At 33.5% G+C, this 12912-nt stretch overlaps 1 protein-coding gene across 2 annotated transcripts; it reads left to right on the forward strand.

The window, feature by feature from the left end:
- The first annotated feature begins 94 nt into the window (after positions 1–94).
- LOC110824859 (Putative thiol-disulfide oxidoreductase DCC) lies at positions 95–3250 on the forward strand. Of its 2 annotated transcripts, XM_088212028.1 has the most exons (8): positions 96–285; positions 568–710; positions 831–938; positions 1173–1229; positions 1582–1647; positions 1792–1852; positions 2240–2283; positions 2944–3250. In XM_088212028.1, the coding sequence occupies exons 1-8, from the start codon at positions 138–140 to the stop codon at positions 2980–2982; spliced, it is 666 nt and encodes a 221-aa protein (XP_088068154.1). In that variant the 5' UTR covers positions 96–137; the 3' UTR covers positions 2983–3250. The 2 variants fall into 2 exon arrangements, with proteins under 2 accessions (XP_088068155.1, XP_088068154.1); XM_088212029.1 differs by lacking the exon at positions 2944–3250 and having other exon boundaries at positions 95–285; positions 2022–2275.
- Positions 3251–12912: the final 9662 nt, after the last annotated feature.

The raw sequence follows: 12912 nt of genomic DNA on the forward strand, positions 1-12912 counted from the left end.
GAATCTTTTCTTTTCCCCCCCTAAAATGTCTGCGTGAAGCCCAGATTGCCACGTGTACACGGAAACCAGAACCATGAATAAATTAACTAATTAGGTTCGAAGTTACAGAAACCTCAAGCTCGGCAAGACAAGAATCCATGGCAATCAGAGGAGCTGCTACTGCTTGCATTGGGAGACAAAGACACCCTTCTCTTCTATCAATTCCTCACTGTCTTCATCTCAGCTTCCATCCTTCTTCGCGTCCTCTCCATGGACAGCTCCTATCTCCTCCCATTTCCCAAAGAGGTCAGTCCGCCACTATTTTCTTCCTTGGCTAAACGCACTCTTCATTTGATGGATACCTCTCCTTTATACAACTCTGTTCCTTGTAACTGTTTTTTTCTTTCTCGTGGCATGTATGAGATAACAAGAGTAATTGGATTTATGGGTTGGTTAAGTTAATGTTTTGGCCCTTCTTCTCTAAATATATTGACCATTCAAGAATCTTGTGAAGTTTTTGATTGTTTCAAGTGCAGCGAATGTATGATGTTTATGTATATGCGAGAAATGATAAGCTTTTGTTTGCAGGAGGATATAAGTATCCAATTCGCGCTGTCCAGGGTGCAACAGCGGATTCTGTTGCTACCAGGAAAAAGGATGAAAATGAAGTCCCACAAGATTGGAAGATTAAAATGCTGTATGATGGAGATTGCCCTCTCTGCATGCATGAGGTCTGTTAGGAGAGACCCATCTGGGTTGATATTTAAGCTTTTAATTATGTTAGTGATGTCTTTGTGTATTATGAGCAAGGTGGCATAAATGCTTTCGTTAATTTGTTTTCAATTTGACAGGTTAACATGCTAAGACAGAGGAATAAGGGGTATGGTACTATAAAATTTGTCGACATAAGCTCAGATGACTACTCTCCTGAGGAGAATCAAGGCCTGGATTTTAAAACTGTATGTAAATAAATGATGGTGATTTTGTTGTCATTGAGAGCTTTGGCATACTTGCATTTTCTAGATGTCAAAAAATTTAATGATTTGTCTACTTCCTGGGTCTTCTAGGCTGAAAAGTGTTTAGTTCTATGCAAAGTAAAAGATAACAGCTAGAATATTCATTTAACAATTAATGAGCAAATAAAAGGACTCTTTTTGTCAAATACCTTACAAAGTTCTGTTCTTATTTCTTAGGCGATGGGGAGAATCCATGCTATTCTTTCTGATGGAACAGTAGTCACAGATGTAGAGGTACAGTAATCCTTTCCCTATCCTTATCATTTCTTATCCAAAAGTAGCAATTTTTTCAACTAATGGCTATATCAATCTTTTATATAACCTTGACTTTTTTCCTTTTATTTTCTTCCATTTAGCATCAGTTTGAAATGTGCATGCTATCTCTATTTCAACTAAGGATTATGAAAAACCAATTTTCTTCAATTGCATGCATTTCTCACACACGTATTATGTGAGAATCTAATTGAACTAAGCTAAGGGCTTGTCATGTTGTGTTAGATAGAACAGTGACCCCACTTCGCATATGTGATCAATTACTTTTCTCTCTCCCTCTCTTTCTCATTAACCCAAATGCATGATGTTGCAGGCATTTAGAAGATTATATGAACAAGTTGGTCTCGGATGGGTTTATGCCATTACTAAATATGAACCAGTATGTCTTTTTGTTCATTATGATCTATAGCTCCGTTAGTCTGTTATTCCATTATGAAGTTATAATGGTTGAGAAAATTTTGTTTTCTTTTCTCTTTTCGGAATCTATGTTTTATCACTCACTTAGTAACCTTGGTATCTGCAGATCACAACAATAGCTGATGTCATATATGGTGTTTGGGCTAAATATCGTCTTCAAATTACAGGTCTGTTACTACAGCAGGATGATCTTTGCTATCACACTCCTTCGTAGTACCTTTGTGTGTGATCTCCTTTTTAGTACTTGTATAATTACGAATTATATCTCTTAAGACAAGTCTATGATGATAGACATCTGATGACTAAGGGAGTTTTTCTTTTATTTTACCCACGTAGGATGTCAGGACCTTCAGGCTATCGGACAGATGCATGGGAACCCTTTTTCCTTGATTACAATTTCTTTCTGGCATCTTGTGTAACTTTCCTGCAGTATTGAAAAAAAATGATTTGGGGATACAAGCTGCTGCCAAACCTGATACTAACAATACCCCATATTTCTCTCCCATTAGTCTTAAGATTATTTATTTGATACTAATGGCCAATTTTGGTTTCAGGTCGACCAGATTTAGAAGAGATTCTAAAAGCGCGAAGGAAGAAGGTAAGCATTCGCTAGTTTGCTATATTTGGTTTTTGTAACTTCTTAAAGTATTATTACAGAGCAGCTGATCGGGTAGCATGGAAGTAATAGATGGCCAAGTGGATTGCAATGAAACATCAAAGTAGACCTAGGTGCCTACACAAAGAGCACCGGGTTTTTCCAAGAAGACTACTTTCACACAAAAGTTAGGAAAAGAACTAACTTAAACAAGAAATAAAATTTATAAACTGAAGAAGATAACTTACCATGATAGTTAACTCGCTAAAGAACTAACTTAAACAAGAAATAAAGTTTATAAACTGAAGAAGATAGCTTACTATGATTGCTAACTCACTAAAGAACGAACTTAAACTAGAAATAAAGTTTATAAACTGAAGAAGATAGCTTAACATGATTACTAACTCACTTTTTATACAAAGGAGGTATTTGTGTGGACTTTTGAAGCATTCTGAAATTGGACAGTAATTAAATGCTGATAAGAATACTACTACAGAGAGTAATAGATCTCTGGCTATGACCTCATCTCCGTATATGTCTGACATTGATGTCCTAACTAATGCAGTTCCTTTCAATTTCGTCCTTGTTCATGTTGTCTTCAGGCTTCAGCAATTAAAATGATAAGGTACTATTTGCGTATGTTTTTATCCTTTTTGCTTACAGGTTGAAGTATGTGGAGACAAGAATGCTTGTAAGATGTGAAACTTGAAGACAGTTGAAGGCGAACGGTGTGCTTCTATAATTTCTTCATGTTTGTTTCATGGGTTTTGTTGCAGCATTGATCTAACTCCAAGTAGGATGAGAAGCAGTATTATTTTCTCTCAGTTGCAGCTATTTATGGCCACAGAGAGTTATCATAGAGAATACCTCACAATTCAACAAAAGTATATTTTAGTCATGGGAATGTAAATGCTAATTTTGCTCTTGTACATGTTTCTGTACTTAATAAAGTATCTGGTGGATCTTTTCATGTGCTTCTGGATCTGCTCAAGTTCCTGGTGTTAGGGTATGTGGTTTGATGTATATACCATGAAGACTTACTTGGTTTAACCTTTTTGTCATCAGCACTAAAAACCCACCTGTGCTGCTATGATCACTTGGAACCAACTTCAGATTTGGGATGTTTAACAGGAAAATTCTTTTCTAAGCAGATTACATTTTACTATTACAATGCTTTAAATGCTTAGAAAATCCCAAACTATGTAGGGCGAGTTTCCCATTTATTAAACATTAAACTTGGTTGTACGTTCTGTATATGGGTATAGGAGACAACACCCGTCTTGTTTGTTTCATCAAGTATGTAGACAACTATGGTTCCCTTTTTCTGTCTATTTCTGGTATCTTGGCATCAAAGTCATCAGGGTCAACATCTGAGTTTCCATCCAACACTAACAGCTCTCTTGGCCTTCTCCCTCCATTTTGCAGCATTTCTCTGGATCTCTGCTTTCTTCTCCAACCACAAATACCCTAATACACATCTCTAGTTCTTGCCTCCTTACATTTCCTTCTTCATCATTCGCAGCCCTGACTCCCACTCTCCACACATTCTCCACAAACTTGGCATTAGTTGGCTGGTCACTTCCCTGTGGAATTCCCACCATTGGAACCGCCGGGCCATCCACAATGTATTACGAAACAGCTTATGGCTGGGTGAGCCAGCACCTATACCTGGTTGCATAATTTCAACATAGGCCCTGAATGGCCAAGTGAAGTCACAAACTCAGCTGGAAAGTTATCTCCAGATTCCTACGCAACCTAGATGGAAGATCTGTTGCTTGCTTTCAAGTCCCAAGCAATTTCTTCAACTTGTTTAGCTGCAATGCTTGTCATACTTCCAAAGAATATGTACATTATTAATTTCTGTAGTTTTGTGTAAAGCCATTTGAGGTACTGATCACTTGTTCGCGTTAATAGGCTAGCCCCATAAGCTGTGTCTCCCATGTTTTGTTGATGGAGGTAGGCTGATGGAACAATTGAATCGATCTGTCTTCACTTGCTAAACTCCTCACATGGCTTTCATCACCTGCTAAAACAAATCCAGTTCAACCATTTCACAATAGTCAAAATTAAAAAATAATTTATACAATAAATAATTAAAAAATTATTAAACCACTATGAACTTATATTATTTTTCTAAATACATCATAATATATATATATATATATTAATCTTACTTTAAATAAGAGTTTAGAAATTTAAATTTTTATGATTTGGATAATCATAGAGACAAAACCCTTTAGTTAATGATTATGAAATAAGGCTCGCAAGTATTAGTTATCCTCACAGAGTCTATACGGAAAAAGTGAGTGTTTAAAGTAGTTGTTACTTTATGCTTTTAAGTTTAAAAAATGTTATTAAAATACCTATTAAATAAAAAAATAAAAAAATTAGTAAAAAATTGTTAGATGTTTAATAAAAATAACTGCAAAAAGTGGTGAAATTATTTTGAATGTAAATTTTTATTAAAATGTAGAATTGTTTTGTAAAAGTAACACAATATAATTTTTTACTTCAAATATATCAAAAGCAGATTTTGGGTCACAAATATTTTTTATTTTATCTGTTTAATTACAAAAATATTTTTAAAACACAAAAGCTATAAATAAAACGCTTCTTAAATTTCCAAACTTGAGTGTCAATTAAGGAGGAGGATTACCAAAAGGCTGAATTAACTAATCTCTTTATAAATTCGTAAACTAAATTTGAAACAGTTATCAAGATGGGTAAGCATGGAATGGACTCAATCACCTCAGGTCTTAGTTGTTCAAAACGAATTACAGAACACCTAGTCATCTTCATGGAGGATGAAAAATTGGTCCAAAATAAGTGCCAATATAGAGAGTAGTGACTTTGATCAACGGTGATCTTTTTAATCTTCTGTTTTCATAATTTTTATTTTTATTTAATATTTAAAATAAATTAATAATTTTAATTAATTTATTAAAAAATAAAATGATATTAATTTGTATGTTATTTTAAAAATTTACTTATTTTAATATGTGTACTATTTTTGTAAGCTTCTCAAAACTATATAAAAAAATTTTGTTGTAAGAATTAAAGCAGAGAATAATGAAAGTTGTCTTATCTTCTTCAAAAATAAATTTTCTCTCTATTTTCAATTAATATTTATTTGAGAGTTGTCAAATTCTATCACTCTCGTACGGATTATATTGGTATCAGAGCATTTTGATCCTACCTGTATATGGTTAAGACTAGAAGTGGTTACAAGGAGATAGGAAAACTGTGTTAGAATAAAAATATTTTTCAAATCAATAGATGTATAAATCTAAACACGCAATCTCATACTGAATCAATGAAAAATATAAGCAGAAGTGTACCTGGATCTATCGTAGAAGAATTGTTCGCATCCGACAGTAAAATCTTTCGAATCAACATGATGCCTCAAACATTAATTTTTTCTTGTTACAAGATTTTAGAAAAATAAAATGGTGAACTTGTGATTCAGGAACCATAACCGCCTTTTATATCGACAAACTTTTGCAATTTATATTTTGCCCATTATAAAATAAGAATATTACAAAAATGATATCTACACATTATAAGTCCATACTTACGCTTGATGCATTAAGACTCAATATTGTTTAACCGTATTTAATCACTTTTAAACAGACTCATTAAATTGATAGTCTAAACCGCATACCAAAACCCACATTATGCCCACATGTCCAAAAAAATCTAACAATCTCTCACTTGGGCTTTATGTGACACCTTAACTATGCGTTAAATAACCATAGGAGTACTCATAATTGTGTTATCAATACCTAAATGCATTACCGAATAATTTTGTCCATGGTCACGTATATTAGTATAACCAAATGACATGGATCAAGCATGGATGTGCATGATAAAAATTATATGTTATGTGATCTAAGCATGCTTATTTCCAATTGGTCCTACCTTAACTTTAGTGAGATCAACTGTAAGAAAACTTAGAGATAATATATATAAAGAAAAACACAAAAACTGGAATAAAACTATATATACATAAACCAAAATCAAAACCAAAGTATAAATTTTATAACATCTCTTACAAAATAAATGCAATTATGGTACAAGACTCCCACTGAACTTATACATCATCTAAAGATACAATACCCATATGAGTTATGTGCTCATAAAAGACCTTATGTGGTAATTCTTTAGTGAGCAAATCTGCAATCATGGAGTTTCTTCCAATGTGCTCTATCGATATCTGTTTACTTTGAACTATTTGTTTAATAACGAGGAACTTAATATCTATATACTTTGATTTCGTCGAGTTCCTGTTATTAAAATATATAACTGCCGACTTATTGCCATAAAATAACTTTAATGGCTTTTTTATATTATCAATAATATATAACCTAGTGATAAAATTTCGCATATATATTTCATGATTAGATGCCTGATAAGTACAAACTCTACTGCCATAGTAGAAGAGGATACAAGTGATTGCTTAGCACTCTTTCAGGAAATAACTCCCTCAGCAAGCAAATAAATATAGCATAGTGTAGAGTTTTTGCTGTCTTGACATCTGGTGAAATCAGAATTAGAATAAAAAATAATCTCCAACTGATTTGACCTCTTGTATGTGAGCATATAATCTTTTCTTCTCTATAGATACCTCATGCCACTTTTGATTGCTTTCCAATAATTCATACTTGGATTGCTTAAATATTTATCTAACATGTCAACAATGTACGTAATATCCGAATGCGTACAAACCTGTGTATACATAAGACTCCCTACAACTGAAGCATAAAAAATATTTTGGATCTCTGTAGCCTCTAGACCATTCTTGGGGTATTGATTTAGAGTAAATTTATCTTCTTTAGACACAAGAGAGTCACATGCTTTATAATCCTGTATGTCAAACATTTTAATAACCTTTTCGATATAACTCTTTTGTGATAATTCAAAAATACTACAAGAGTGATCTTGGTGTATCTAGATCTCTAATACAAAAAAGGCGTCCCCAAAATTTTTCATCTCAAATTTCTTTGTAAGAAATATATGAGTTTCGTGCAATAAACCTATATCACTACTGGTAAGCAGTTTGTCATCAATATATAAAACTAGAAAAATATATTTACTCCCACTGAACTTATGATATACACAATTTTTTACTAAATTCATCTCAAAATTAAATGAAATGATGACTTAATGAAATTTGTGATAATATTGACGGGGAGCCTACTTAAGTTTATAGATGGATTTCTTTAGTTTACAAATTATTTATTTTGCATCTCCGGATATAAAGTTTTCTACTTGCACCATATAAATTGTCTCATTAATGTCACCATTAAGAAACATTGTCTTAACATCCATCTGATGTAACTCAATATCAAAATGTACCACTAAAGTCATTATAGTCCTAAAAGAGTCTTTCAATGAAACTGGAGAGAAAGTCTCTTTATAAGTGATGTTTTCTTTCTATGTAAAGCTCTTAGCGATAAGATGAGCCTTGTACCTCTTCACATTACCTTTCGAATCCCTTTTGATTTTAGACATCCATTTGTAACCAATGAATTTCACATCTTTAGGCGATGGGACAAGATCTCAAATGTCATTGTCCTTCATGGACTTTATCTCTTCATTCATGGCATCAATTTATTTTTAAGAGTTAAAAGTTTTCATGACTTGACGGAAATTGATAGGATATTTTCGAGCTATCACATCTTCCCCCTTTAAAAAAAAAATTTGGTCCTCCAAATTGGACTTACTAGTGGTCACAAACAGATGTGGGTATTTGGCATTCATTTCCTCTTCTGGCTCCTATGTGGCTTCTTTAGCCGAATGATGCTACCATAGTACCTTTATTGAGGAGATTACCTTGGATCGTAATATCTTTTCTTTGTGATCCACTATTTGTACATAAAGCTCAATATAGGATAGGTTGTCCTGATGTGTAAGTTGTTCATATTGGAATACATGCGATGGATCTAGATGATATTCTTCAACATTGATACATTAAAGACATTATGTATGATGGCTAACTTAGGTGGCAATGTTAAACGGTAAGCAATAGCTCCCACCCTATCCATTATCTCAAAAGGTCTGATAAATCTGGGGCTGAGTTTTCATTTTCTCTGAAATCTCATGATCCCCTTAATTGGTGAGATTTTTAAAAATATATGGTCATCTACTTCGAATTCTAAATCTCTTTTTTAATTATCAGTATAACTTTTCTGCCTACTTTGAGCTGTCTAAAGATGCTTCCTAATCAATTTCACATTCTGTGTAGTTTCTTCCACTAATTTAGGTCTAATCAGTATTCGTTCTCTAATATATAGGTGATCTGCAGGATCTTCCATACAAAGCCTCATAGGGTGCAATTTGAATACTAGACTGATAGCTATTGTTATACGCGAACTCAATTAGAGGTAAATGATCACTCTAATTGTCTCGCAACTCAATGACGTAGTCCTGTAGCATATCATCTAGAATTTAGATTGTTTATTTTGATTGACCATCCATCTGAGGATGGAAAACTGTACTAAAGTGTAGCTTGGTCCCATAGCATTCTGTAGACTGGTCTAAAATCTTGAAGTAAAGTGGGGATCTCAATCAGAGGCGATTGCAATTGGAATTCCATCCAATCTCATAATCTCCTTAATACAGAGTCTGACCAACTTATCCAGTGGGTCATTTACTCTAATAGCCAAAAAATGAACAGACTTAGTTAATCTATCAACGATAACCCAAATGGCATCATACTGGGATCTTGTTTTAGGTAGACCCACTATGAAATCCATGGTAATATGTTCACATTTCCATTATGCTACCGGCAAGGGCTGAAGTAGTCCTACTGGCCTTTGATGTTCAGCCTTTACTTGTTGACAAGTGAGACATTTGGAAACGAACTATGATATATCCTTCTTCATCCCACTCCATCAGTATTTCATCCTCAAGTTCTGATACATCTTAATATTACCAAGGCACATAGCAAGTCTAGAGTAGTGTGCTTCTTTTAATATCTCATTTTTAGACTATTATTATTCGACATACATACCCTGTTTCTAAACCTCAACACACCATCTTCTAATAGTCTGAATTCTGGCCTAAGTCCCTTACTGACATCTTTTATAATCAACTTTAAGATAGGATCAAACTGCTGGACTTCTCTAATTTTCTGCACAAAAAATGGGTTGTATTTTTATATTGGCTAGGTATCCTCCTAATCTCTTATGTCGGACATTTAGGTTTAACTTTTGGAATTCCTCTACAAGTCTATACTCTGAGGCCATCATGTAGGCAATAGTGCAAGTATTCTTCCTACTTAGTGCATCTACAACCATATTGTTTTTTTCCATATGGTATAGGATCTTACAATCGTAATCCTTAAGTAAATCTATCAATCTTTTTTAGCACATATTAAGTTTTTTTTTGTGATAACAAATACTTCAAACTCTTATGGTCTATGTGAATCTCAAACTTTCACCATATAGATAATAGTGCTAGATCTTTAAGGTAAAAACTACGACTGTTAGTTCTAAGTCATGGATATGATAGTTCTAGTGATGGTTTTTTAATTGTTTAGAACCATATGTTATCACTTTTTCGTGTTGTATTAGCACGTATCCCAATCTTTACTTTGAAGTATCATTGTAGATAGAGAATCCACCAGTACTGTTAGGAATAATCAATACTGAAGCTATTGTCAATCGCTTCTTTAGTTCCTAAAAAATTTGTTTATACTTGTCATTCCACTCGAACTTTGTATCATTTCTAGTGAACTGAGTTAGTGGAGTAGCAATCTTTTAAAAACATTTTAATAAACTTCTTATAGTATCTAGTTAGACCAAAGAAACTTCAAACTTTATTTACCGATGTTGGCCTTTTTTAGGTTACTGCCGCTTCTACTTTTTCTAGATCTACTGATATCTCATCTTTTGAAATTATATGTTAGAGGAAGGCAATCTTTTTTAACCAATATTCATGCTTTTTAAACTTGGCATATAACTTCTTTTTCCTAAATATCCTAAGCACTGTTGTTAAATGCTCTACATGTCCAGCGTCACTCTATGAATAAATTAATATATTATCAGTGAAGATGATGACAAACTTATCCAAGAATGGCTGAAAGACTCTGTTCATCAAATTCATAAATGCTGCGGGAGCATTTATTAGATCAAAAGGCATAACTAAGAATTCATAATGGTCGTACCTAATCTGGAAGACAATCTTAAGAACATCTTCTTTCATAATCTTTAATTGATGGTATCCAAAACATAAATCAATCTTTGAAAATACTTGGGCTTTTTGAAGTTGGCAAAACATATCATCGATACGAGGTAATAAATACTTATTCTTTATGGTAACTTTGATCAATTACCTATAATCGAGACAGAGCCGCATGGTACTATCCTTCTTCTTTATAAATTGTATTGGGACTTCCCATGGTGATACACTCGGTCTAATGAAATCCTTACCTAATAATTCTTGTAGTTGTTTCTTGAGTTCCTCTAGTCCAGCTTTTACCATTCAATATAGAGCCTTAGAGATAGAGCTCGTACCATGAATTAAGTCAATAAAGAATTCGATCTCCTGATCTGATGGTAGGCTTATAAGATCTTCTAGATAAAATATCAAAAAATTCATTCACCATGGGTATTTGTTGTAGATTGACTTATTTACTTTTATTCTCCACCACATAAGCCAAATACCTTGCACGTCCCTTCTCAAGTAATTGTTGAGCTTGAATGCAAAATATAAGACATCGATGTTGGGGCTTCTTAATCCCTTTGAATTTAAAGGCCTTGTCGTTGGGAATATTAAAAGTCACCATCTTTCCATAACAATCCATTTTGGCATGGTACGTTGCTAACTAGTTTATTCCTAATATAACATTCAAATCATGCATATCTAAAAGTATGAGATCTACTGGTAATTTTCTATTGGCAATCTCCAAAATACATGTTCGTCAGACTATACTAACGGTCAAGTCTCTATTGGTTGGGGTAGAGACTACTAACACATAATGTAAAGGTGATTATTCAATATTCAAATACTAAGCAAACTCATATTATACAAAAGAATGTATAGATTATATGTCTATTAAAACTTTAACAAATGTATCAGAGATAGTGAGCATATTTTGGATCATATCTTGGGAGGTTTCTGCATCTGTCTTTGTAATGGCATATACTCTTCCTTAAGTTTTTGGCCTAATCTACTCCTTATTGATAGGTCATTATTTGATCTGATGTTGAATACTACCACATATAAAGCATTCATTTGTCAGCTTATAACAGGGTCTACTACCATGTTCATTCCATAATACAAACATATTTATTCTAGCGCTCGTATTAGGACTATAAGGCCCGTCTTCTGCCTCTTATCAGGTTGTTGTGCCTTCTGGGTCTTCCTCTTATTGTTTGACATGAATGGTTGAACCTTTTATATTTATTGTGGGACTGAGGTTGTAGATTCGTTTGCAATCTAGGCTCGTTCCAGTGCTTCTTGGTAGTCATTAATCTTTAAAACTAAGATTTTATCTTAAATCTCTTTACACAGGCCTCTCTGAAACTTCTTAGCTCTTAGACCTTCATCTGCTACTAAGTTAAGCGCGAACCGAGCTAGCTCTATGAACTTTCATACATATTCTACCACTCTCATATTCCTTTGCTTTAACTATAGGAACTCTATTTGCTTCTGTTCTCGAACAAAGTCAAGGAAATACTTCTCGTAGAATGTCGCAAGCTTTCGAAAGGATCGGTGTCCTCGAAACCCTTCTTCAAACACCATCAGTGTTCTACAGCTCCTTTGAAAATGAATGTGGCTAATTGTACCTTTTGCTCTAAAGTTGGCTAAGAACCTCAAACATCTTCTCTAACTCCATGATTCACTATTCGGCTAATATCAGGTCAGTTACTCTAAAAAATGGTGGTAGGTTCATCCTTTTGAATCTTTTAATGAGATTTTCATTATTTTCCTCCATCAGTTGGGTGTTATTTGTCCTAGTATTATTACCATTAACAGTACTTTGGTTATGGACCACGTGTTGACCTACCACCGTAACTAAGCTTTCGGCTATACACATGAGTTTATCTAGACTCTCGTTGATATGGTCTTCTAGAACTCGATGTGCTTGCTCTTTATATCCTTGTCATTTCTTACATTCATGAAATTCAAACTTAGAGGCATTTCAAAATGTTTCATAACTCTATATAAGTCTCATGTAACCCTAAGCTTCATATTCAAGGGATGTCTTAAAACCGTGCTCTGATATCACTTATCCCGGACCATACCCCGTCTTATAGGATAATAACTGGAGCATACTTACTTAAATCACATAGACTTAAGTTAAGTAAAATAACTTAGTTTTATTAATCATAATAAAGTTGCAGAAGTGTTGAATCCCTTAAATGTAAAATATAAATATATGTACGAGACTCTAAATTTTTCTACTTACATTACTAAACAAAAGTATGAAATAGTAACGTTAATTTTAGAGTCTAGCTTCAAAACTTTTCTCCGTATCACTGCTCCTTCTGCAATAATATCTTCAGTATCTGGAGGATGATAGGAGAGATGAGGTAAAATATTTCAATAAGCGATATTATGAAATCACAACATAGTATATGCAATATATAATTTTTTTATATACAACAAAATATATATCATATAATC

Source organism: Carica papaya, chromosome 9 (genome assembly GCF_054855325.1).
Source record: "Carica papaya isolate Zhongbai chromosome 9, ASM5485532v1, whole genome shotgun sequence".
Taxonomy (NCBI): Eukaryota; Viridiplantae; Streptophyta; class Magnoliopsida; order Brassicales; family Caricaceae; genus Carica; species Carica papaya.